This window comes from Plutella xylostella, chromosome 15 (genome assembly GCF_932276165.1).
Source record: "Plutella xylostella chromosome 15, ilPluXylo3.1, whole genome shotgun sequence".
Lineage (NCBI taxonomy): Eukaryota > Metazoa > Arthropoda > Insecta > Lepidoptera > Plutellidae > Plutella > Plutella xylostella.
This window is the reverse complement of record NC_063995.1, coordinates 4,265,951-4,292,268: the sequence shown is the minus strand read 5'-3', so window position 1 is coordinate 4,292,268 and position 26,318 is coordinate 4,265,951. Positions and strand designations below refer to the sequence as shown.

The 26,318-nt window shown below is 38.6% G+C and overlaps 1 protein-coding gene across 1 annotated transcript in view; it reads right to left on the bottom strand.

Annotated features, from left to right (window-relative positions):
- Positions 1-575: 575 nt before the first annotated feature.
- The window catches only part of LOC105380437 (nose resistant to fluoxetine protein 6), a 37,898-nt gene continuing 12,155 nt past the window's right edge, over positions 576-26,318 (bottom strand). Inside the window, exons 3-13 of the mRNA XM_038108524.2 lie at positions 17,852-18,033; positions 16,848-17,047; positions 15,945-16,068; positions 15,415-15,490; positions 12,686-12,794; positions 9,907-10,062; positions 9,149-9,637; positions 8,761-8,930; positions 6,865-7,041; positions 4,594-4,790; positions 576-1,799 (exon numbers count right to left, since the gene is read on the bottom strand). Of these exons, the coding sequence (XP_037964452.2) occupies positions 1,671-1,799; positions 4,594-4,790; positions 6,865-7,041; positions 8,761-8,930; positions 9,149-9,637; positions 9,907-10,062; positions 12,686-12,794; positions 15,415-15,490; positions 15,945-16,068; positions 16,848-17,047; positions 17,852-18,033 (2,009 nt within the window). The 3' untranslated portion in view covers positions 576-1,670. The remainder of the gene's footprint in view (positions 1,800-4,593; positions 4,791-6,864; positions 7,042-8,760; positions 8,931-9,148; positions 9,638-9,906; positions 10,063-12,685; positions 12,795-15,414; positions 15,491-15,944; positions 16,069-16,847; positions 17,048-17,851; positions 18,034-26,318) is intronic.

Sequence of the window (26,318 nt, the reverse complement as noted above, 5' to 3'; positions counted from 1 at the left end):
TTACTTTGAAAAAGAGTGAAACATTAATCAAAAAGCGATCTTGATAGTAAGTTATATTATACCTATTGCTTAAAATATGGTTGATGAGAACTATCTAGTCTCTAGCTAGACGATCCTATAAGTACCTACCTAGAATAGAATGATGCTTAAGCCTTTATCGAAGTAATAAATAAACTCACCTAGAATTTCATTTATTTAGTTCATCCAATCAGAAACTTGTATCTTACCTAGTCACTGAACCAAGTGCTTTCGACTCAATGCTGACGTTTTCCAAGCGGTGCACGCCATGATATTGAAACCAGCCAATTTTCCTCCTTCAAATTGAATTCCAGATAATTCCAAATCTAAAATCGATACTGATTATCTAAATGGAAGACATTTGCGGTATATTTGTGCGTTTTTGGGCGTTGATGAGACTCCAGGAGAGTTGGAAATAAACAGTAGCTATCCTTATGAAAATTTCATATACCTACTCACTAGCTGTTTATGTATTAAAAACAAAATCGAAATCTTACATAAACGCATGTAATAAGAATAGGTCACGAATTAGGCTAGTACTTAAGAGAAAAAGTTTATTGTTTTGTAATATTTTATTTATTTACAAACATACAAAAGGATGCCATAATGTGCTATTGCTAGGTATAACCAAAAAGCGTTCAATTTTTAAGCCAAAATATGTTTAGAGATAATATTTACAATTTCTAATGAAAGGTAACTATTGAAATCCTAAGTACTTTGATGGATATATTACACATGAACTTATTTTTACGGCTATATCACATGTTCGGCCTTATAAAAAAATATAAATTTCCTTTGAGAAATGTTTACTTTACGGTAACATAATATTGGTAACGATTTAATATTCAATTAACCTAGTCTTACATTAATTAAAGTCTTCATTCGATGTTATTACATAATATACATTTTAACCTAACATTGAGAGCAAACTCAGTGGCACTTGATATGCTCATCTTCAACATCCATATGGTTTATTTATAAATTAAGTTTAATGCCGATACCCTATTAAAATTAAAAGTAACAATTGCTGACTTTTGAATATTGTGAGCAAGCGATTGAGCCGTAGTGTTGTTGTAGCTGGGGCTATTTAGTGAAGTTCCTCTACTAAAGACTAGGTACAGTCAGATTCATTTGTATCTACTTATACACTTGTGTCCCTTGTCAAACTCGCACACCGCCTACTCATTGAGACATAGACGGTTTGTGATTTTGTCAAGGTACAAAAGTGTATAGCTACTGCTGAAGCTGACCGTACCGGCGCCGTGGCTGCAGGCACCGTGCTCACGAATATATTACGATGGAACGCTTGAATATTTTACCATAATTGTGCGACTAAAGCAACACTTAGTATAGTGGCAATACAGTCTCTACCTTCAAAAACATACACGTGCAGTTATTTTACAAGAAATAAAACTGTAGGACATACATTTCATGATCAGTTTCGTTCGTATTCTCATAATCCAAAGAATAATATTGTAGATAATAACTATTTGTAGTCTTGTCTAGTCGATCGAATCGCAGTTCTGCCGTAGCGCTGTCGGGCGAACATTGTCGACGTCGGGACAAGCTTGGTGGACTGTGTCTAGATAATCGGTGGCGGTGTGACGTCACTGTCCTGGCTGTGTGACGTCACCGGTGCTGGTGGTGTGTCGTCACTGCTCCTTCTTGACGCCGCCGTTGTTGATGATCTTCAGCAGGCGCACGACCGGCGCCTCGAAGGCTAGTGAGATCGCGAAGGAAGCCAGGAACGCCATCACCGCGTAGCCCGCGTAGATTATTAGCTGAAAAGAAAAATAATATTATTTATAATTAATACAGAAAAAAAATTAAAAAATATCGACCCTACTACTTCAGAAGGAGCGGTGGTAGCTCAGTCGGGTAAGCGCCCGCTTCTCACGCCAGAGATGCGGGTTCGAATCCCGGCGCTGACATGTACCAATGAGTTCTTTTCTGGATTTAAGTACAATGTATACTATCGCTCTTACGGTGAAGGAAAACATCGTGAGGAAACCTGCATATCTAGATTTAGCACATCTAGATATGTGAACCCACCAACCCGCAGTGGACCAGCGTGGTGGGAAAAATGGTCCAAGCTTAGGAAGGCAGTTTAGACCTTGGGGATATGCACAATGGAACCTTTGTGCATATCCCCAAGGTCTAAACTGCCTTCCTTCGAGAGAGCCAGGTGCAGGTACTGTTACCCCCACAGAGAATAGAATAGAATAGAATACTACTTCAGAAGGCTCGTCAATGTATAGAAAAAGTCATGTAAAAATAATGTCTGCAAAAATAAAAGTGGAATATTCTGGAGAAACTTTTTATACAGTGACCTTGTACCTAATATTTTTATAAGGATTTTACTGGATATCAAATTTATATTGTTCAGTAATTCAGTGTATGATGCCCTCGGATTCGGATCGATCATAAATTATAATTCTATCCCGTAAATCAGGCTACGCGAAGAAAATAGAAATAATATTATTCTCATTAGGCACCAGCAGAACTACCTATATTGTTTTAAGGAGCTTTAGCGTAGTTTAGTTCCCCGTAACACTTTAATCAGCAAAACACTTGTTCAGAGATCAGAAATGGAATCTTAACCACCACCAAAGGGACGCAAGGTCAAAGGTCGCTCGAGTGAAGTTTGACAAACTATTTTCAACTTGTCAACTGTCTCCTCAAAGCTTTTGGTTGATGCTGACCGCAATCATGTTTTAGATTTGAATGTTTCATTTATATGCCAGCGAAATGAAATTCAAATGAAATTTAAAAACTGCCTATTCATACAAAATTAATTATTTTCTGTTCGATATTATTTATACATAATTTTCTATCTAGAGCGCCGTGCCTAGTGCTGTCTCTGTCACACGGTGAAGTGGTCCACTAGTTCTGACTACTCTCGATATTACGCGCAACTAACTTCATGCTCCAACAGTTTCAAGCAGATTGCATACATTTTTAAAGCGATGGAAACTTCTCCAGTGGGAGCTGTTAGGAGATGGTTCTGATTTGCATGTTTTTACCTTCTAACCTTCAACCTCTCTCAACTTGGACATTGTAAGTTAAGCTGAATAAAGGGTGTTCTGTCCACTCGACAGAACCCTTCGGTCTGTATTAAAATTGAAAATACGTATTTCCACGTAGGTTCGAATCCCTTGAGGCTTTAAAACAAAGCTAGGTCGCAGGCAATATTGTTGTTTTGTGTAGTATCGCCGTATCGCCTCGCTCCAGTGGCTCCTTTGTGTTAGTTGCGCGAAACAAATATACAACGGTTCGTTTTTAAAATAAATACATAAGAGAAAATGTTCAATTAGCGATGAACAAGCCGCGCAGTTGGAAAATTTCTTGCCAAAGGAAAATGTGGGTGTTGTACATGTAACGTGGTTCAATTTATTTTGTAGCCCGCGGACCTTTAATGTTAGCGTATATAGGTAAATAAATCTAAATATCGGCTTTCGATAAAGTACGCAAGTACTTATATTTTAATTGATTTAAAATAAGAAGCTCCGCGATCACTTTATCGGGTAGGTATATTTTAACAAGATTTGCAAACTTTCTGAAAAATATTATAGTGTCGGTTATTTTTTAAATCTATTAGTACTTACTTAATAGGGTATGAAATTAACTTGATATGCAAATGTATTTCCTACGATTCAGCTGAGAAAGTAAACAAAATAAGGAACACAAACACAAATAAATATAACGAGCAACAATAAAAGCAATCTCCTGTAGTGATATAATCCGATTACCGCGCTGGTTTCATTCCCGCCCCTAATGATATCTACTGATTTCCTCAGTATTTTCAGGTGTAATAAAGGTGCTCGTAAAATCAGGGCGTAGCGCGGAGTGCGACCCGCCGCGGCCGATAGAAGATGTGTGGGGGGGGGGGGACGCCCGATCATGTGATAGAAAGGATACCTACTCTGAATGATATAATAAAACATGGGACCTAGGACCTTTTTATAACTACTTTTTGACTTTGGCACACCTTTTAAACGTAAGTTTATGTAGTACTGTATATTCTACTGAAATTCATGATGGTATTATGTTGCTTTTATTCTAAATTATAATAATGAAAGATACATTGTTAACAATATTCCTAGAAACACTGTGAGAACATGCTCATGATAATATTGTTTATACTCATACGGACATTCCAAAACGTACCGCGTACAGATTCCACATAACAGATCATTATGGAAGAAAATTTCATGTAAATGTTGGAAAATACGGGTCAGAATGTTGGGTAGGTATGTTAGTAATTTAATTTACAAGGTGTACTAAAATACACAAAGACCTCCTCGTATATGTATATCGAGGTCCCACACTAATTTTTCAAAGCTTTCGAAATATTCACGATTCGAGATAACACTCGCCACGCACCACCAAATGTTGGCCTAAAGAAGAGCTGTTGGCTGACCACCTGCTAGATGGTCCGATGACATCTGCAGGGTTATGGGGAAGCAATAGACCAGAGCGGCAATAGGACCGGAAAAATTGGCGTACAAAAAAAGAGGCCTATACCTATTCCCAACAGTGGACATTAGAATGCTGATGAAGATGATGATGACTCACCACCATGGAGTTCTCGAGATGCAGCGGCCCGTCCATGAGGAAGGTGGTGTACATCATGACGGTGGGGTGCACCAGGTAGGCGCAGTAGGTGAGGCGGCTCAGCGGCAGCAGCCCGCGGTACGACAGCGCCGAGTTCACCAGCCCCCCGTAGCCGCAGCAGCACGCGATGGATACCCATGCGAGCGCCACGCCCCACGCTGGACCAGGGAAACGGGTAACGTTAGAAAATATTTTTTTTAATTACAAATGATACTATAGGTACCATTGACATATATTATAGGAACCTAGAGCGGTGTTTAGACGCTAATCCCCTTATTCATAGAATAGGGAATATGCAAGTGGTTCAAATAAAGGTCAAATATTATTTATAATAAACTTTGTTGTTTCATAACTACGACTCCATCATTATTTTTGATTATAATTTATTTTTGAGCAAGTAAATGAAGTTGAAAAGTACAAAAAAACTTAGGTAAATTCCAACTTCCGAGAAACGTCACCCATTTTCTTAGGGAGGATGTGACGTCATAATTCTTTATATATCAATCTCAGAATAATAACTTCTTTGCGTTTGCGTATAGTTAAATAAATGTCAAGTGTAAACAAAGAAATGTTAATGTCACCGAGTATTTGTGATGCTCGTTGTGATCAGATACGATGGATCACATAAAAATTCTTCCAATACGAGTAGATCCTAGCCTCCTATAACCTCTCCACTTCTTGTTTGATATGCTTGTTTGTTTGCAAAGTTTAGGACTTTTTATATTTTTTGTTGGTAGTGTATGGGCTGCCACTAGTTGTTCTATTGTAATGAGGCGTAATCAGCCATTCGCTAGTCAACGAGCCACTCAAATATGCTCCATATTGCAACACAATAAAATTAAATTTGTATTGTAAGTATTATGACATGAACATGACACAAGTTGCTCTTTCTACTTTTAGGTTATAATGGCAGTCGTTAGTATATTTCAAAAGTTGTTATTTTTTTCTAAATTAAGTTATGGAAGAATTCTCGTAATCAGAAGAACTGGACACATTAAATTTATTACGCAGTATGAACGAGTAAACTGTGGCCAGCTGCGGAAAGGGACAGCAACGACTATGGAAAAGTCGAGAGCCGTGTGCCCAAATATTAGGGAATATGCATATATTTTTATACTCTTATTCGATAGTTTAGATAAGGGGGTTTAGACCTTTGAGATATGCACAATGGTTCCATTCAAGAGAGCCAGGTGCAGGTTCTTACACCCCCACAGATAATAGAATAGAATGACCCACTAACCCTAGTCTCTCTTACTGAGAACCAAAGTTACAGTAAGTACTTACATACAATACAAATATTACTTTATATGCATATTGCCATAATAGCGTAATATTGTGTACAAAGGTCCTCTGGTTTGCGCGCTCCCATTTCAAAAGAGCTACTAGCAGCTATTTACGAGCTCCCATTACAAAACAGCCACTGCTGGTCACACTTTATTACCATTACAAAACAGCCACTGCACACTTTATACACTTCCTTTTTCGTTTGTTACCATGACAACATTGGTTTGTTGAAAATACAAAAGTACTCTGTGATTACTTGATTAGGTAAAAAATCTATGCCGACTGACGGGACTCATTATTCTGAGCCGTGAAATTAAACGATTATGACGTCACGACAGCCCGCCATCCTGACGGGAATTTCAAAGTGGTCGTGATGGTTGTAATTTTTTAACTTTCTTTAAAATACCTTAAATTACTTATTTTGGCGTTGAATTTTATTTTACTATAATAAAGTGATGTAAAACTATCCAATAAAAGTATTAAAAAAAATTACGCATATTCCCTATTGTTATAGGGCAAATGATATAGAACAAATTACTCTTTGACACAGAGAGACAAAACAGTTCAATAGCTAAAACGTCCTATAAATTTTCTATGAAGAAGAGGGTAAGGGTGTGCTTGGTCCGGGCCCGCTCGTATGATATTAGAACATGATCTGATTCCACTCGCTGATTGGTTGGCGCTGTCCGAAAGTGTTCGGACCAAGTTTTTCACATTACGTGTCCCATTCGAGCAGTCAATCGGTCTATGCGTAATTGTACCGTATCAAAATCGTATAAGAACACTGGACCACATTAATTTTAAGCTTTTTCTGGATTTTTTAAAGTTTTTTTCGTAATATAACATTTTTAACAGTAGGTATGAATGTGAGGAAGACACGCGAAAAGACGGTCAAACACCTACGTTTTCCCATCATTGCCAATTTCTTTTCATCGTTGTACAACTTACCCGTATGCCCGATGCTGACGTAGAAGGCGGTGGGCCACACCTCGAAGTAGCCGTCCACCATGCCGAAGATGAGGCTGCCGATGATGGCCACGGACGCGGGCCAGCCCAGCGCCACCAGCCAGCACGGGATCTTCACCTGGCACTTGGTGCTGTGCAGGTACCAGCCCACCATCATACCTGGGGATAGAAGGGTGCTGTTAATTATTTGGGCCGCTAGTGATTGATTCTACGGGGAATGGCTGATTCATGATCAAGGTGGGTTGCACGAAAGGAGCCTCTTCGAGTGACCTGTTCCTTATATAAAGTCCAGCGCAGTCAACGACTGATGCTTATCTGACTAGGACTAAAATACATATTACGATAATGATAAAGTTAGACTGATGTGAAATCCGATCCGTATTTAATATTGGGCAGGTAAAGGCTCTGAATAAGAAACATTACATCAGGATACTAAAACACGTGTAATGTTATACAACATACTTGGTTGTGCTGAGGGGTTTTTGCGTACCTGATAAGAGTAATTAGTTAAGGAAGTTTGGCAATTTAACCTAAAAAGGGTTAAGTTTAATTGATGATATTAATTTAAATGGCGATTTAGAAGCAATCCAGATGTTGCGGTGCAGAAATTAAACTAATCGCCTTGGATTATAGATGACTTTTTCCTTCTATCAAGCTTCTACCTTCTACCCATTCCTTATTCCGTTATAAGGACCGTGATTAAATCAAAAATTCCTACAAGTAGGAATCTAGAGGAATCTCGGGGCACTCTTGGAAAATATTTGATATACTTTCAAATCAACTTCATCAATTTCTTGTTGGCTTTCCGCTCAATTGGACTTGTAATTCAATTTGTCTCGGGAGCCGGAGCGAGGAAATAATATCTCCAGTCTTTGCGGGAGCTCCGAGATATTATTTTTGAAGAGCGGAAAATTTATTTCATATATTTTCGCATGCATTAATATTAGTCGGAATAGAAATTTACCTTCGTCGTAATTTATAATAGCGTACCAAAGTATTTATTTTATAATTTTACATAGGTAATAGGTATACTCAATAATTCTGGCACGCTTTTCTCATTTTAAGAGAAGATGGTAGAGCAGTCTACCAGTGTTTAGTAACACTCACTGTAGATTACACGATCATGTGGATACTCTTTTTAAACACATTCTTCTTGACTTTGATAACCCGAAGACGGAAAAAGGGTCATCCACTATTTGGAACATTGGTACGAGTATGGTACAAATTACTTAACACTGACGAAAAGTGGAAGCAGTAGGTAATTAAATATTAGAAAGAGGCTCTTGAAGTGTGAAGTGATTGTTTTTCTCTCTAGAAGTGTTTAATTATGATTATGTTGATCATAAATGTATGTAAATTGCACTATTAAATTAGTAGCTATCTACATTATGAAACAGCTATTGAGTAATTTTTCTAAACTATGTTTACTTAAACAAAATTTCATAATGTTAATCCTGTTAGCATAAAACAACAATAAATAGCTAATTAAAATAACTTATAGAGTGGTCTCAATTATCCAAACAAAAAAATATTTCACAAGAAACAGGATTAAGGCAAGTTTATATATTGAAACTGGTACTTGCGTATCTGGTTCATGGTCAGTTTTCGCGGTCAGATGAATATCAGTGAATGGACCAGATGTGACTGTGGTTTCTGATACAATTTTTTTATATATCAGGTTTAATAACGAATATTACTGAATGCTTATATGTCACCTGACGACCATACGACTATTTCAAAATCGTCAACATTAACATCATTGAACTAAAAGCTGTCCTGATGAAAGACTACCTTTTACAGCTGTAACCTATTAATTGTACCTATTATTCTTTTTGGTGTAGGTATAACTAAAGAGTACTCTATCTATCTTCTCCTTACCAACAAGGTAGGGTCCGATCCTGGACCAGGGCTTGTCGTAGAGCGGGTCGAACATCTCGAAGGGCTCCTGGATGCGCGCCTTGTACTGGTGCCACACGGAGATGTACACCGTGGTCATCCACGACGTCACCATCACCACGCCCAGCGACACCATCGAGAACTTGGGGTACCTGTCAGAAGAAAAGGACCAATACTTTCATTCATCGTATAAATATAAAATTTTCTGATGAACGATAAGTTTTTCTGAAGAACGATAAAAGTATCTGATGAACGATACAATTATCTGATGCACGTAGTATTTCCTTTTACATAGTATTCTTATTTTATCGACAAGGTTAGTAATTTAAAACCCTATTAAACTATGAATATGAAAGCAGCTGCAACTTACTTGACCGACAACAGCAGCAGTATGATCCCGACGACGTAGAACTGCGTGTCATTAGCCATGTACCAGGACCAGACCATGCACATCTCGCGCTGCGGGTACAGGTTGTTGATGTAGAGCAGGTTGCGCCACCAGTACTGGCCGCAGGTCACGTGGTCGAAGATGGCCGGCTCGAACACCGACTGGTTCACCGCGTACCGGATGGAAACCTCCGTGATCCCGATGACAAACCCGTATGCAGGCGTCAGCCGCAGCACCCGGTAGAAGAACATCACGCAAAATGACTTCCCCATCTTAGTCAACTCTTCTAAGCTGTAAAAGCTTTCTCTGGGCTTCTCTAAAAAGTCTTGGCTGAAAGAGTTCTGGCTGATGACCGAGACCGACAGGGCGGAGTTGGCGAAGCCGTTCTGTTGGAGCTTTTTCTCTTTGTCCAGCTTGTGTGTCGCTTTCTTTTCTTCCGTCCTCAGGAATAGAACTGTGACTAGGAGGCCGCTGGAAAAAACAAATATAGATTGAAATAATAATTAAAATGAGCCTTTTATGATGAGATGCTGGCAGATTAAAGAATAAATAATTATCTTCAGAGGACTGGCAAAATCTTTAATCATAACGAACTTTCCACGACTACTGAGGGGTCACTCTGGGGGACACTCTATAGCCACATCTCTTTCTCGTTGTATTAAACGTGCCGATTGCATGACGGCTCTCCTTCGTAATTTTTTCGTCAGTATAGAGTGACATTCGGACAGACCCAACTGTACCTGATGAAGAAGAAGGTGTCGACGCAGTAGGAGGCGTTGCCGACGCTCTGGTAGAGGAAGTTCCGCTCGATGACGGTGCGCATGGTCTTGTTGTCCGCGATGTAGAACACGGCCAGGTACGTGTGCACCATGATCACCCACGCCACCGACAGGAACCTGCAGACGAAGATGATAAGTACCTACATCGTTACAGGTAAAAAAATATAGGGGCTTACCACAAAAACTTAGACAGTGTTAAACATATGTTTAGCGCTGTCAAACGCATGATTAAATCTGACAAATTTCGTTTAAAACACTTGTTACAGTTTTTGTGGTTATGCAGATAGGGTTTGTTCTCACACAATTGCATTTGATGACTTCTAAAGCGGCTATATGCGGCTCCCGTCATTAGAGGCGAATTATCACGTACTAAACTATAGCAAACTGTAGCAAACAGTGTGATTACACTGTCCTGATGATTGCATGTATGGGCATGTATGCCACATAGGTATAATATAAGCGGGCCGGCATTGTCGGTTAGGATTATTATTTTGTCAATCTACAAAGCCGACCCGAAACAATGGCATTATAAATTTCATCTGTTAATAGTTCGAATAAACTACCCAGCTTTCCCAAATCATGTTATTCCGAGTCGCTTATGTGTGTAGTAACCCTGCTTTTATTAAAGTAGATACGTGAACGATACATTTTAAATTTCCTTACGATAGAAACCAAACATTCGCGTATCATCCGAAACCAAGCACTTGTTAAATTAGATAGATCTATGATAAATGCATAATTTTATAACCCCTGAACAAGCGGACCGGGCCGCGTCACGTTTTGACAAATTGGAGTGGTTTAAAACGTGGATAACAAAATTAATCATTTATGAAATTAATAATGACAGCAACGCTCTTGAGAGTAAAGAAAAACTATGAAAAGAACTCCTATGTTATTTGCATTAGAAATTAAATTTTATTATTCATAACTCCGTCCCTGCGAGAAAATGAGCTGAAAAGTCTTTGCTTTAGTTTGAAATTAATTTACATCCCATTATGATTCAAAAGCTTTATTCATTGCACCTGGGATCTTATTGATGGCTGGTACGAGTGTGGGTACCCAGTAACATTCTCAATGTATTATTCACTGCGTATTTCTCGTGTGCTAGGCATGGCCCCAAGGGAATTATTAGCTGTCTGCCGATTTTCATTTATTGCGTTTACCTGCTTTTACACTTTATATCCATAATAATAACTAGTGTTGCCCAAATGCAAGAACAAGACGAGACTTAGCCAGTCTTGGTCTTGGTCTTGCGCCAATACACCTGGTCTTGGTCTTGGTCTTGGTCTTGCGCCAATACACCTGGTCTTGGTCTTGGTCTTGGTCTTGCGCTCCCAGTCTTGGTCTTGGTCTTGGTCTTGCAGCAAGAGTCTTGCAAGTCTTGCAATTACCTATTAGTCTATTACTATTTATTAAAGTTTACTTTTTGATTTTAATAGATATTTTTTTATTCGCTATGTTTATGGTATTAGTCGTAATGCGCATAGGTCCAGTTTTTCATTTTCTTTGATACAGTTTTTTGCATCTCATAGAATTCCTAAGCGTACTTACCTATACACCGAACTGTTACACCTAACTACTCAGTGAAATAGCGCTCTGCAAGACGCAAGAGTCTTGCAGGCTATGTCTTGTTCTTGCTCAAGTCTTGCACGGTCAGTCTTGGTCTTGGTCTTGCTAAAAATACGCGGTCTTGTTCTTGGTCTTGGTCTTGCAAAAACGCAAGAACAAGACCAAGACTGCAAGACCAAGACTGAATTTGGGCAACACTAATAATAACATTCTAAAAATTTAATGTTATGATTTTAGGGGTAATTATTAGTGATATTAATGTTATATAACCCCCGTTAGTCTTGCGACCGACGCATCATTTCGCTACCGAGCCTCTTCGACCTATGGGGTAGATAAGCGCGCAGGAATTAATGGCGTCATAAATATTATTACTACACAGGGTGATGCTAAAAGCAAACACAGAAAACTATAGGGGATTTATGATAACGTGAAAATAATTATGGCGGAATATACTAATGCACAAGTTATTGTATTACATGTATTAAAATTCTTTGCTTAGAAAACCATAGCACTATATCTGCTATGTATTTGTTTCTTCACAGCCTGTATATAAGTGTATGAGTAGGAAAGTATAAATCTTGTAGGAGTCCAGTGGTCACGTTACGAGTGTGGACTCGCGATAACAGACGCTCAGTCATGTAGTGGACTTGAACAGACTTTAATGGAAATATCGATAGCCTTGTAGGTACGGCGGCGGCGGCGGCAGCGGAGCTTTTAAAAATACTTCTTAGGTACCAATTTCGCTGTAGGGGATAAAGTGCACCGCAATATAAACTGGCAATATGGCGGTGAAACCTAATAATGTATAACGGCCTTTGTTGAACCAAAATTGAAAGCTATTGTTTTATCTGATTTATTTTCGGTATTCCTAGCTAAATCATAGTTAGTAGCGATAACTCCATCCACCTACTAAAGACCTATTGAAAAAAAATCATTTCTTTCATTCCTACATACTTTTTTATTTTTTTACTTTATTTGCGTTTTATTTATATCATTATATGATATAAAAAGTATACAGTATGTTGCAAAAGTGGTATAGGAAGCCGAAAACTGATGACACATTCGGAAGGACTTTTCAATTTAGCTTAGCTTAGCTTTTCCTTAGCTCCTTACCCCTTATTTGGCTCATGCTTATACTTATACTTTTGCATCACGTGTACAGGTTGGTTACCTCATCCCGTGCAGGCTGGTGAGCGCGCCGTCGCTGGGCCGCTGCGTGCTGAGGATGGTGCGTCCGTTCGACAGCACCGAGAACGACAGCAGCAGCTCCGACCACACGCCTGCGGTAGGAAGACACGTTAGTATGGATATAAACATACAAACATACAGGCCATTTAGTACAGACAGAGTGTGTGCCGACCACACACCTGCGGACAGGGAGACACGTCAGTATACATATATACAAATATACAGGCACTTTAGTATACAGTACAGACATAGTGTGTGCCGACCACACGCCTGCAGTCAGACAGACAGACACCTTGCTATAGATATAAATAAACAGACAGTTTAATACAGATATAGTGTAGGCAATTTGTGAGTTTGACAAGATACAAAAGTGTACAGCTACTTATGCAGCTGACGGTACATGTTCTTTTGAGAATGTCAGTGACAGACAGACATACAGACATGTTAGTACAGAAAAAAAATAGACCACAAAGTAAGTGTTACTAATGTTATAAACTTTATTTATAAGATTGTAAGTATGGAGATGGATGGATGTTTGTAAGTCTTTCACGGGAAAACGGCTAGACCATATTTTGTTTATGGAATTTGACCCTTCCTAGGCTGAGACCGTCTGTTTATTATTACAAAAGTTGACTATTGTTGAGGTTTTGGCAGAAATTAATTTTGGCAATCTAATTGATGCTTTGCTTGGATAATGCTTTTTAATTACTGTTTGTCATCTTGGAGTGATGTTGCGTCATTGTTGTATTTTAAATTAATTGCTACGATTTGTTTTAAGTACATGAAGTTAAATTTCAGTGTACATTAAAGTTCATAAATAGCTAGACTAAGCAAACATTTGTTCGCGAGTGAAATTGTTTACTTTTTGGAGAAAGTTGAATAACTTACTAAGATTCACAAACGATTGAAAAGATGAAAGATAAACAACTTATTAAGTATTTTATGATGAACGAAAATTTTGTGGTATTTTCAATTTGTTGAAGTTTGGGTAAGGAGCTTATGTAAGTAAACAGCTTTGTTGGATATTTATATGTACCGCGGCTCTAATCCGGGTTGAAGAGCCTGTATCCACCGCACGTTAAGATGTATATAACGACGCAGACTCACAAACTTTGACCGTGAGGATGACTTATATAAGGTGCTTAAAACTTCATACACTGTAGTGACAAAGTTTAATACAGTTACTTTTAAAATATCTTGAAAAAAAAGATATTTATGGAGTCTTTAACAATAACACATAAAGACATTTTTATTTCGCTGCTTCTCGTTAGATCGCCTGCGGTCGTTTTCATTTACTTTTGAGCGAAATTGGAATGCTGATTACTTGCTATTATGTCTTTTGTGTTTAATCTCTAATTTCAGATAACAATCGGCTCGCAAACCATTTAATTGAAGATGAATGAATTTTTCATTCATTTTCGAAAGACAATATTTTTATCTTTATAATAATTATTATCTATGAGATAAAACTAAAACTTCGAATGATTTAAATACACTCTAAAAATGCAACAATCCATCCAATTATGTGATTGCAATCGATTTCGATTTCGAAATTTTCAGGCCTACGAAGGATGTGGCTACGGCTGCTACGGATTGTGCTACGCCGCTTCGTAACAAGGATTTTGCTACGCGTCGTCGTAGTCATTTTATTGTAAAAAAATTGAAATAGGTAGGTATAGGTAAGTACTTTTAAGATTTTTTATTTATAATCATCGAGTAGCTCTATCATTGTTAGTGTATCCTATTAGTTTCATTACGGTGGCTCCGTTTACTGACTGTAAATAGAATAATATCATAATAGGTTCATAATGTTAGGGTCTGTAAGGAACGTATATATACATTATTGTTCTAACAATGCACCTTCTAAGGCAGTGTTCATAAATTGATTACGGAGTCTGCAGAGACGCTGCATGCTGCTCATGAATCTCGCAGACGGCTGCAGGTGAAGGGTTAAGACTGCCTTATTTATGCTTCAGAAAGCAGTGCACTTGAATAGTTATAGAATTTATAATGTCCGCTGCAGGACTGTGCTCAAAGAGACGGGGAGCTGAGATTTATTTATTTAGTTTCGTATTACTGAAGTACAAGTTTTGCCTTTTAATGTAACCGTTAAAATTAACGGTTTTATTGCAACTAGCTTTGTAGAAAGCTTCATTATATGTTGAACTTAAATACTATAAACTCTATAAAGTTTAGGATCTAATTATAATAAAAAGCAATGTTTCCTTATACATAAAAATATAGAGTACCTAGACTACCAACTACTACTTAAGGTTGGTTATCAATGAAGTATTATATGTAGGTAGATAAGAACCAATTTGCGTAGTATCCGATTTGGAAAAAAAACATTGCTAATAAAGAGTACAACATAGCCTGTGTGTGGGGTCACAGCAATTAGTGGTGATTATAGCAGTAGGCTAGGCGGGTCCGCGTGCCCGATGTGCACGGCCGAGACAACACCTCTCACGCGTTCATTAACGTATGGTACTATATAGTATCTATTCACGACCACATAGTGATGCCAAAACGACAGTGAATTGGGAATGAAAATACTGTGCGGCTCGTATGGCATGACTTGTACTGTATCGGTCACAGACCTATATCATAATAATGTGGCGGTCGCTATTAAATATCCCTGTAGGTCCATTGGCGGTAGCGCGTAGTAGCGATTCAGCGAACACTCCATACGTGACTCGTAGTCATGTAACTCACCGCAAGTCTCGCGCCGCAGGTCCTTGTCCTTGTCAAGCGGGGGCCGCTTCCCGCCCGCCGCCTCGTTGTTGTTCAGCTGCGGAGCACAACCACATATTACCAAACATTCTCCAGACAATCACATCTTGACCCCAACCCAGCTCACTGCACGTACGCTCCAACATAAAAGACAATGGAACCTTTATTAATATTGCTTTTACAGATAGCGCTCAGTAGAATAGAAACCTTTTAAGACCGCTTTGATTCAGCCATTATTGTGGCTCGACTTAATAGAAGCTGCACTAGCATTGATATGTGTACGTAGATCGAACAGCTGGTTGAATGAACGTGAATAGAGGCTCGTGCGGGACGACACGGCTCCGGCACGGGCCGCATGCCGCACACATTCAGTAATGGTCCGAGAATTCCGTGACCGTGTCAACTCTAGCTGTGCAATGTGCATGCACAATGGCTCGGAAACAGCACAATGGTGAGAGATAACCCAGCGTGTGCACAATTATCGATGAGAATTATTGAATAAAAGTACCAACAGAAGGTTTTTGGTGAGACAGCTCGAGGTCGCCGTGGCCGCCGCTGCGCCGGTAGCGCCGCTCCAGGCAGCCCTCGTAGATGGACGCCGTCAGCATCAGCAGGAACATCATCAGGCACACGGCGCTGGAAACAAATGAAAGACGCTACATCTTCATCCAAAGCAATTACGGGTTACCACTTATCATATATGGTTTTGTAAACATTACCTACCTTATTAATCTAAGTAAGTACCTACTTTATGCTAAAAGTTTAACGTATGGCAGCGTACATTCCCTAAACTGGTCCATTGTTTGCGCTAATTGCTCTCTTCAGCTTTTAATCTTGTCAAGATCTGAATGTCTGCGAGAGCAATCAAACTTGATGTTCACTTTCAAACGCAGACGCCTCGTCGAGACCTTTCATCAAACCCATTTGTTGAAACGATTCGCTTAGACAAAAGACCAACTCATTATTTTAATAACCACAAAATGGAAACCACAAAGTGGAAAATTCAATATTTTTAAGCAGAAAAGTTTTTTTCTATTAAAACTTTCCTTAACTCCGGGTTTGATATACGAGCTATTATAAAAAACAAAAGAAAAATACTAATTGGAATACCTTTTGAATATTTCCAGAGCAAAGTTAAAGCTGTTTAAATATCGAGGTTCCGTCTAATCTCATTAAAATGAGCTTAGTCCCCGCGATACGCGATATATCCAGTGTAGGATAACATTATGTATTAATCTAAGATTTCTCATGAAACCCGTCTTTACACGACCCTTACGAAAAAAAATTGTATCCTTTTCCTAGTTCAGAGCAGTCTTTCACCTACCTTTAGCATTAAGAGTTGACCTATTGTTAAAATACTACATATAGTTTTCTGAATAACTCTAGTCATATAGGTGTGTGTTAAATTCACTCACCCAATAAGATGCGTCTTTCCATCCTGGAACACGCGGTAGGGGCCGGGCACGGGGCGCACCTGCAGCGGGCGCACCTGGGCCGGCAGCCCCGCCGCCGCCGCGCGCCGCCCCGCCGCCGCCGCCGCCGCGCCCAGCAGCGCCGACACCGCGCCCGTGTCGCATGATGCTGGGACGCACTCGCCGATTGCCACTATTCTGCTCTGAGGGGGGAATTGAAGGATTAGGGGGTACGATGTGGTCTTTGAACGTGACTTTGAAGTCCGAAGGGTTATGGCATCGTGCTATGCTATGGCGTTACATACCTACACTGAATGTAAAAGATAAATTTAAAAGCACTATTGAATTGTAAGAGTCTATTAAAAATGATTACCTATCAAGCTTTTTATTTATCTATTAAGCTATTCGCTCATAATTTGAAAGTACACCTATAAAAATTCGAATAAATATTAAATTACGCAACCCATTAAAATTGCAGACTATTAAATATCAATAACGAATGATTGGAATCATAAATTTTATATATACTCATTTTGTAATAGAAATTTGAATAATACCATGGCCAGAGGAACATTTTTGACTAAAAATAGCAGCAGTCAATAAATCTTTATTTTATACGCTCACTGACTGCACTGACATTGAGGCTGGACGAGCAAGGCCAAGGACGGAGATCGTTGGAGTGAGAGGAACACTTGTTTACTATACGAAGAAGTCAGCTTAAAGAGAGCTTCTGTCTATTCAACTTTCCAATGGGAATTATTGGAAAACGCTCTCCAGCCCACTGGACCGACAACCTACCACAGGTAGCCGGTAGAGACTGTTATGGCCCTTCTTGGAAGAAGTCTATGCCTAGAACTGCGAAGTTTTTGAGAGCTGCTGCGTGAGCCACGACTCCACTCGTTGTTTAAACGTTCCGGTTGCACAACAGCTCTCGTTCGTTCGCTTTTCATCAGTATACAGTAACCCAGGTAGTTACACCCCCACAGCTACTACAACAGAATACCTACCATCGGCAGATGGTGCTCGTCCATAGTCAGGTTGACGCGGGCGACGTAGAAGGCGGCGGCGAAGGGCGGCACGTGGCGGTAGTACTGCGGCAGCTGCAGGTCGCGGCACGCGTGCGCCGAGCCCAGCCAGTACTCGTTGCCGAACATCATGTTGGCCGTGTACTGGCCTGACGCGTCGAACACTGGATGAAGAGAGAGATACATAGATAATTCTTTATTGCGCACAAAAACAGAGATCACAAAAATAAATATACAACGTAGACGGTATAATTGACGGCCTTATTACTATAAGTAAGTAATTTCTTCCAGACTATCTCGGAGGAGATAAATCAAGAAATTCGACGTCGTATCGTGAAAACTTCTCCTTCTTACGCAGGTGTTCAATGGGAGAGAGCGAGTAGTGTGGCACGACTCGACGACGCCCGTATCGTGTTTATGTGTAAGAGCCCTAAGTGGAGATCTTATAGGAAGTTTACGAACACAGGTCAAATTCTACCTCTGAGAGGTGCTGTTCAGATTCATCTGCTTCTGCTAGTCTAAATAACTTATAGCTGTAACTCGGACAATGCCTTAGAAGATACTTTTTAGGACTTTTGGAGGTGCGGGGTAAGAAGCGGTTGGATTGTATAAAAACCCCACTACGCCATTTTGTCATTCTGAACGAATGCCACATGCACAGAGTGCCACCATTTTGGCCAAGTTATATGCAACTGGCGTGGAAGTCAAACTATGCAATTCATTCAGCCGGTTCCACACTGAACGTTCCAAGCATTGGAAAATTGCGGGTGCTCCCTTCACTGCCATCATCGGAGTGCCATGCCATTCAATCGTAATAAGAGGTTTTCTGACAGCTCATTAAGAAAACCCCTCATTGCAATCACATGCAGTACTTGGATCCTTGGACGATATAGTCATGTATTATTAGCATTAATTTAAGTAGGTATTTCCAGTCAGCAATGTAATTTTATGTAAATTAATCTCTAAAACAAAGAATGGAAATGAATAAAAATGAATGAAGTGCTAATTAATGTTTGAACAAAGCACCCGAGGGCTCCGTTTATAATGAGGTCAAATATACGCAGCAGTGACCTTTCTAGGTATACAGACAGAGTGATCGGAGCGAAGGCAAAATTAAATTAAATTTTATTTTTACAGGTCTACATGGAGAGTTGATGTTTTTCTTCTTCATCCATGGTGACAATAAATAGTTATACCATTCCTACGTGTCAATGCTTTCCAAATTAATAAACTGATTTTAAGATATGAGGTATCGCTAGGTTCATCTTAATGTTGTGGTAATTATTACTCTGTATATAAACTAGCTTCTCGTATTTTTTTATTACAAAAAAGCTTCCTATTATTATTTTGGCCGTCTTGTAGTGAAATAATAATTAAGAAAGCGGTGAACGATAATATTTCATACGTAATATTCGCATCGTAAGCCCACTAAGTCACTAAAATATTTACATAGGTGTCTGCAATCACCCTTCTCCAGCTAAGGGTGTTTATTACAATCTGTGTAACTTTGTAGCTCAAAACTAAAGTAATGCTTAATCTTCATCAGCGGTCTTAAAGCACCCTCGTCTCTAAATTAACTAACTTCTTAACCAAGTAATATCTCTTACTAACAAAGTAAGAACTAACTGTTTATTAACGTTTAAACTAAATTTACTAACTGTGAACAATATTCCTATGAAATCGCTCCGGGACAGACTCCTTTTATTCAGATTAAAATCCAGTTAATGAATGTTCGTCAATAGAAAGATTTTTATCTTAATTTATTTTTGTTTTGAGTTTTCGTTTGCACAGTACGGCACTTTTTAAATAATCTGTTAAATAATAAGTAAAGCTGATGAAAATATATTGCAGTCAAAGTATTGAATTGTTTGTTCTAGCTTCCTGCTTCATCTCAGCTGCCAACAGAAAATTTATTAAGTTGATGCCAAGTCGTCTGCCAAAAACTTAGCTCACCGAGTTCCGCTACGACAGTACCTAGACGGTAAAAAAGCTGAGAAGTGGGCAATTACTTGAAGTAACACTAAAATAAAGCAGCAGTGCAGTTTTTCAATTCTCTTAAAACCATTCAATTGACTTGTTAAAAGTTTAAGATGAATAATTTTCACACCTTTGTTCGGATTACATTCGGTTTGCACACATATCTACGTATGTATGTACTTCTACAGTGTGCCTCATGAAATATTCCCGAACTCGTTACCGATATTAATATGCAAGCGACTCACTTATTCGAACCGCGAGCCATCAGGCGTACGGTTTAATAAATTGATTTTGATATTGAAAAATAAGCGAATGATTTGGAGCGGGCGCGCTCGTGCACAAATAATGATTAATGGTGTCCCACGCCCGGCGCGGCCGCGGGTCGAGAGAATATTCGATACCTACCTGTAGCCTGCTTTTTACCCAAACTTTTGACAGTGTTTTTTTGGTATTCATAATAATAAAAGTATTTGTGAAAGCAATCACTAAACACAAATGTATACTATGTGTGATGAGGAGTTTGTTGTCTATGTATATGTACCTAATAGTTTTACAGGATGTAAGTAAAAGTCGGTATTTTGAGATCTATTGGTGTAACATCATCTTCAGCATCCCATTTTGTGAAGAAACTTCCATAAAATAAATCAATTTCTATTACTTATTAATCTCTACATTTTAAAATGACCCCAAATCTATTGGCGCCGCATCCGCCGCGGGGCTCACGGCAGCGGCTTACCTCGCCAAAGGAAATTGTGTTTGTGTATCGCTCAATATCGACTGCTATTGTTGTCTCTTACTTGAAGAGCTTTTACAGATCTACTTGTACAGATTTGTATCTCGTAAACTTTTATATCCTACTTGTAAGAGATTCGCCCGGTTAATGTTGACACTTCCGAACAGACGAAGCCAAATAATATAGCTACTTTTTATAAATATACATATATGAAGGTACAATGTATAATTATACGTATAATATAGGTATACTTATATAATCTCGCGTGCACAGTAATTTATAGCCGCTTTTATACTTATATATTTCTTACTGAAGTACCTAGGTATAATAATAATGCTAATATAAGGTAATTGGTGTGGGAACTTGTTGATGTGATGACTGGTATGTTGGGAACAAACAATACCTAAGTATTAACTTTGGGACTTACAGCAATCGCATATTAATGTATTTTCCAATTAACAAAATAATTTATGAAGAAGAGGGTGGGTACTCCTTTAGCTACCCCGCAAGGGCGTACATTAGCACAAGGTGTGTGTTATGTATGTGTTTAAAAGAGGAGGATAAATTAATGAAGAGACCAAAATAATATTTTAGTTCTACTACTGTTCTTAACTGGTTCACAATTGGAAACTGATGCAGGGACAAGTTTGTAATTTCTTTAAAAGTATCTCCTAATTACAGATATTCATTCAGTCTTTTCACGTAGAGACTCGTAGTCCAGAACTTCCAATTTGCATGAATTATATATTTTAGGAGTTGCTTCATAAAATGCTAATTCGCGCTATTAAATTGGCCACCCTGGGAAATTTAAGGTAGGCTCTACACGAAGTGGCTCAGTAACGCCAAACAACGGTAACTTGTAGTTTACAAAAGTGCAAATTGAATTATAGCTCCCTGTTGAGTCGTTTCAGATGTTGTGGGCCTTTTTGAGGAGGATCTGTGTCCCCGGTGCGGTGTGTGAATATTAGAGCGGCGGCGGCGAGCTTGCGAGTGATTTATTCGCGGCGATGCGAGGAGCCAGCATCTGCTAAAACGCTACTTTGTCGAATTAATATCGTGTTGCAATTGCTGCTAGCGTTCTTGAAAGAAATGCCAAGGTTTTGAATAATTTTATCATAAAATTTATATTTCAATATTATTAAAAAAAAACATAATTGAAAACAATTTTTTATGTTATGTGCTCACTTACACCTGCAGGTGTAGTACGTAAAATAAGGTTTATGAATTTGTGGTTGATATAAGAAGTAAATGCATTTCATAAGCTGCGCAAGAGTGCCATGACAGTGGCTGCGCAGGCGCAGGTCACGGTCGGGCGTTGGCCCTCTGCTCTACAAGAATCATAAATGGTCCACCTCCTTTCACACTTGCAAGCAACTCGACACCGTATCAAACCTTGAGAAGACGTAGTGCAGCATTTAAAACCCACTTACTAATATATTACATAAATTATGTTTGTATATTGTGCAATAAAATAATTAAATAATAATAATAAAATTTCAAAATACGTAAACAATGCTGACCCTGTGTAATGTAACAAAGAGCTAAGCGCAGATAGTAACGCGCGAACGACGCAACAGCAGCTTACATAACCCTTGAGCGTAACTTGGAACCGTATCACTGTTACTGATACAATGATGAGATGCGCGGAGTGGCGAACAAGATCAAGAGGCTGGCCCACATTCCACTCTGCACTCTACACTGTCGCACATAGGGTCGACGTCATTTGCATTTTAAAGTGCCATTATCACTTTTTAGGCTTAGGTTAGCTGTTAAATAGGTGGTAATTTTAAATTATTTTAATTAATAGAGCTAAGTTAAAAAGTAGGTAAGTATATAACTCTTACTTTTCACTTTAGCTACACCTGCCCACGTGTTGTGTGAAAAATCACATTATTTACTAGGTGCATATTTGTTACATTTTTGACAAATTCATCCAGATGCCAAGCCACTGCCTGAATAGACTTCACTAATAGTCGATTGGTTCGCCTAGAGTCTACGGCCTCTATAGGCTTGTTGGAGCAATGGGGACTACCGTTTTTTTGCTCACCAGTTGGCGCCACTGTCGCTGAGGTCAAGAGGTACCATAGCTGTCAAACTTATCAAAAGAGACTGTATCAAATTGGCGCGAAATAAAGTTTTAAAATTTTGAATCTTATAAGCTTATTAATTATAAAATAACTATCATCACATCGAGTTACTATGCCGCAATGTAGTGTAGATCCGTTATGTTTGGAAAGAAAAGGAGGACTTATGTTAACAAGTGATAAAACTATTCTAAAACAGTGGCATGTGGAATAATTATTATCCGACAATCTCTTGTTTGTGAAAATCATTATAACCAATTTCAGAAAGAACATAATGTAAATAAGGATTAGGCATTTAATAAATACAATAAAAATAAAAGAATTACACACTGATTTAACTTTTATTTATCCTTTCCGTTTAAACACACTGCTATACAAAAAATATAACACATTAGTAATCCACACAATGAATGCTGGTTGAGTTGTTAGTTGAAACTAAATAATGGTAGTATAGTATACAAGGCCCCTGTTTCACAATGTCTGGTTAGGCGCTACCTGTCGGATAAAATACATGCTGTCACTGTCTAAAAAATTATAACAGAGAGTGACAGCATGTATTTTATCCGTCAGGTAGCCACTAACCAGACATTGTGAAACAGACCCTAAGTATTATATTATTTGTGGGGGTGTCAGTACCTGCACCTGGCTCACTCGAATGGAGCCTTTGTGCATATCGCCTTAAGGTCTAAACTCCACTCCTAAGCTTGGACCATTTCCTACCACGCTGGTCCTCTGCAGGTTGGTGGGTTCGAAAATCTAGATGTGCAGGTTTTATCACGATGTTTTAACTAACCGTAAGAGCGATGGTATACATTGTACATAAATTCCAAAGTACTCATTGGTGATAATATCTAGATCTGGAGTTTAATTTTTAGTGTTCACACTGCTATACAAAGTTTCTGAAGGCCACTCAACAGTACACTGAATCATTTTGTTGTATGATGCTGTCCTCTACGTTTCCAACCAAGTTACTGTTACGGTCATAGTCTTGGTATCTGTAAAAAGAAAAAAACATAGCTGTTACCTAAGCAAACAAGCATACACTTCGTAAAAAATAAGTTTGTAAACAGTAAACAAACTAACCTCGAAATTAGCTGCTCTTTGAGACTGCTTATTTTTGCGCCTCTTTTCCTTAATTATTCAGCTTTCAACGACAAATAATCCATATTTGCGATAATTTCGCAAAAAGAGATCACTTTTCAACAGGGAAATGAACGAAAATATAATTTATCACGAAGCCCGCCAAACAAATTATATGAAAAGTAAAATGTCACTTGACCTCAGTGCACACCAGCGCCCCTAGCGGCAAATTCACACGCGTTAGCCCCCATTGGGCACGTTTTGAATGCTATTAGAGTAATTGATAATCCATATTAAGTTGGAAGTGGAGCTATACCACTGGCATTAAGATTTCCAACACGCTCGATTATAACTAGGTAAAGTCGCTAGACTTCGATTTAACCGTTTGTTTGATAATGTTCGAAGTAATTTATGGTTACGCTTAGAGAAGGTAATGCTATGTAGATATATCTATTTTATTACCTTCCATTTTATTAGAATTTTCTTGCCTGTCAAACGAGATGATCGATCGTCCTCAGTGATATTTTAAAATTAATCGCAGTGCCAAGCAATTACAGTATCTTGTATACTTATTATTAAGGTTCACAGTTAAATTAGACTTACGTCATCTAGAGGGCATCAATCATCTTAACATACCGTCTACTTGAATAATCCACCTATTCTTCAATTATGATCGTTCAGAAAAAATATATTCTTTCGACGTTGTAAAATACATAATATATGTACGAAAGGAGCCTACTGTATTTTTGTACGAAAGGAGCCTATTTTAGTCATGTATCAAGTGCACATTCTTTTAGCGTCTGGTTTACGTTAGTAACTTATATGTAGGTAATCTGTGCACCATCTGATGCACCCCACACTTCAGCGACTAACGGTCGTCTGACTGGCTTATCCTAATAGGCTAGCAGTAATATTTGTCATCGACCGGCTATGAAGAAGAAGACTTAAATGCAAGTGTGCAATATTGGTTAGTCAGTCCTATAGCAACTGTAAGTAGTTAGCTCTGGCGATGGCGTGACTCCACTGACACCTGGTTAAGTTGTAACTTCACGTACTTACGTGCTCATGTTAGTGAGGCGGCTCATGCGTGAAGTCACGCCTTGTTCCTATATTCTTTTCCTACGTGAATAGCCGATAACTACGCCTAATTGATCCACTGCCGGACCTACTCGTGGTGGATTACTCGGTATAATCAGGTATGCTATAAAGCTCTTCTTAAGTACTAGAGTGCAAGAGCACTAGAATCTCTTAGTACCTACCAAGATCTGCCTAGCCTACCCAATAAATAGGAAATATTTTATTAATATAGGTTTTGTCATTGATTCAATCATATTTTTCAGTCACCATTGTGACTGTATACAGTACATTGTTGTCGGTTCTGATAAGAGTTAGATAATCCGTTAGTTTACTAGAGCAACCAACAAGCAGCTGCTTGAATAGCTCTTACCGAATGCCTCAGATTTCTCCTCTGAATCCAATCATTAATGTGAAATTAGCATGCAGTCGATATGAATGAGAATGGAGGAGGTACTTGGTGGTATTCCCACGTTTTCTAATAGGCATGTTGATGAGTAAGCATTATTTTAAAGATATGGGAAGCGTTTATTTCTTGTTACTTCCAACATAAGTAGAATTAATTATCGTAGGTACAAACCTACGATAATTAATTCTATGTACTTTCTGAAAAGGAAGCAAAAAAACACACACAAGAGGCAAATTTTATCAACCAAAATTTATGGAACAGCTCTATTTTTTTAGGGGTTTTACAGTAAATTAGTACGTATGGGTATAAATTAGTATATTGACAAGAACTTCACTGCATAAATTAGCTGCTTCTACCTGAAATCTTCAATCGACACTCATACGGAAATAATTTCCTCATCTTTAAAAGTTATTTTACGCCCTAAAGAGACAGTTAGAGTAGATAAGTATTGGCAGCGTTACTGAGGGAACCGAGGGGGTAGGAGGGGGCAGGTAACTGCCACTGAATGAAACGACTTGAGGTAATCGCTTCTAGTTATTTACATAATGAGATCTCGGCGATACGTTTTTAAAGTGGTTAATGTATGCATCAGTTACGAATGTTATAGATTTAATAAACCACTTCGTTTCATTCATTATTATGATACATATCTAATTACCCGAGTGTACATACCTACTTATTATTTAATAGAGCTTTAATTCTCTATCTGGATATGGGCCAGAACAATTCGGAGGATGTATTATTTATTACGAACGTAATATTCGTAATAAAGCGTACCTAATATTTTTCATAGGAGTTCTATTAGTCAAACAATCGAGCATCTTTGTAAATATTCTTGTGAAGTACGGCTTGGGTCCCAGGTTCACCAAATAGTGTATTGTTATATGATTGTTATATACAATGTCAAGTTATTATGTCACACGCTGCTGATCTCTTCTCTCCACGTCCCCTGACGCCGCCGTAACACTAATGCACGCAAATTATTATACTTCGCACTTCTATTTGCATCACATTACAAATAATTTTACGAAATAACTCACTTACTATTCTAGAATTAAGTAGGTATTCTGGTTACCACGGCCTTCACATAAA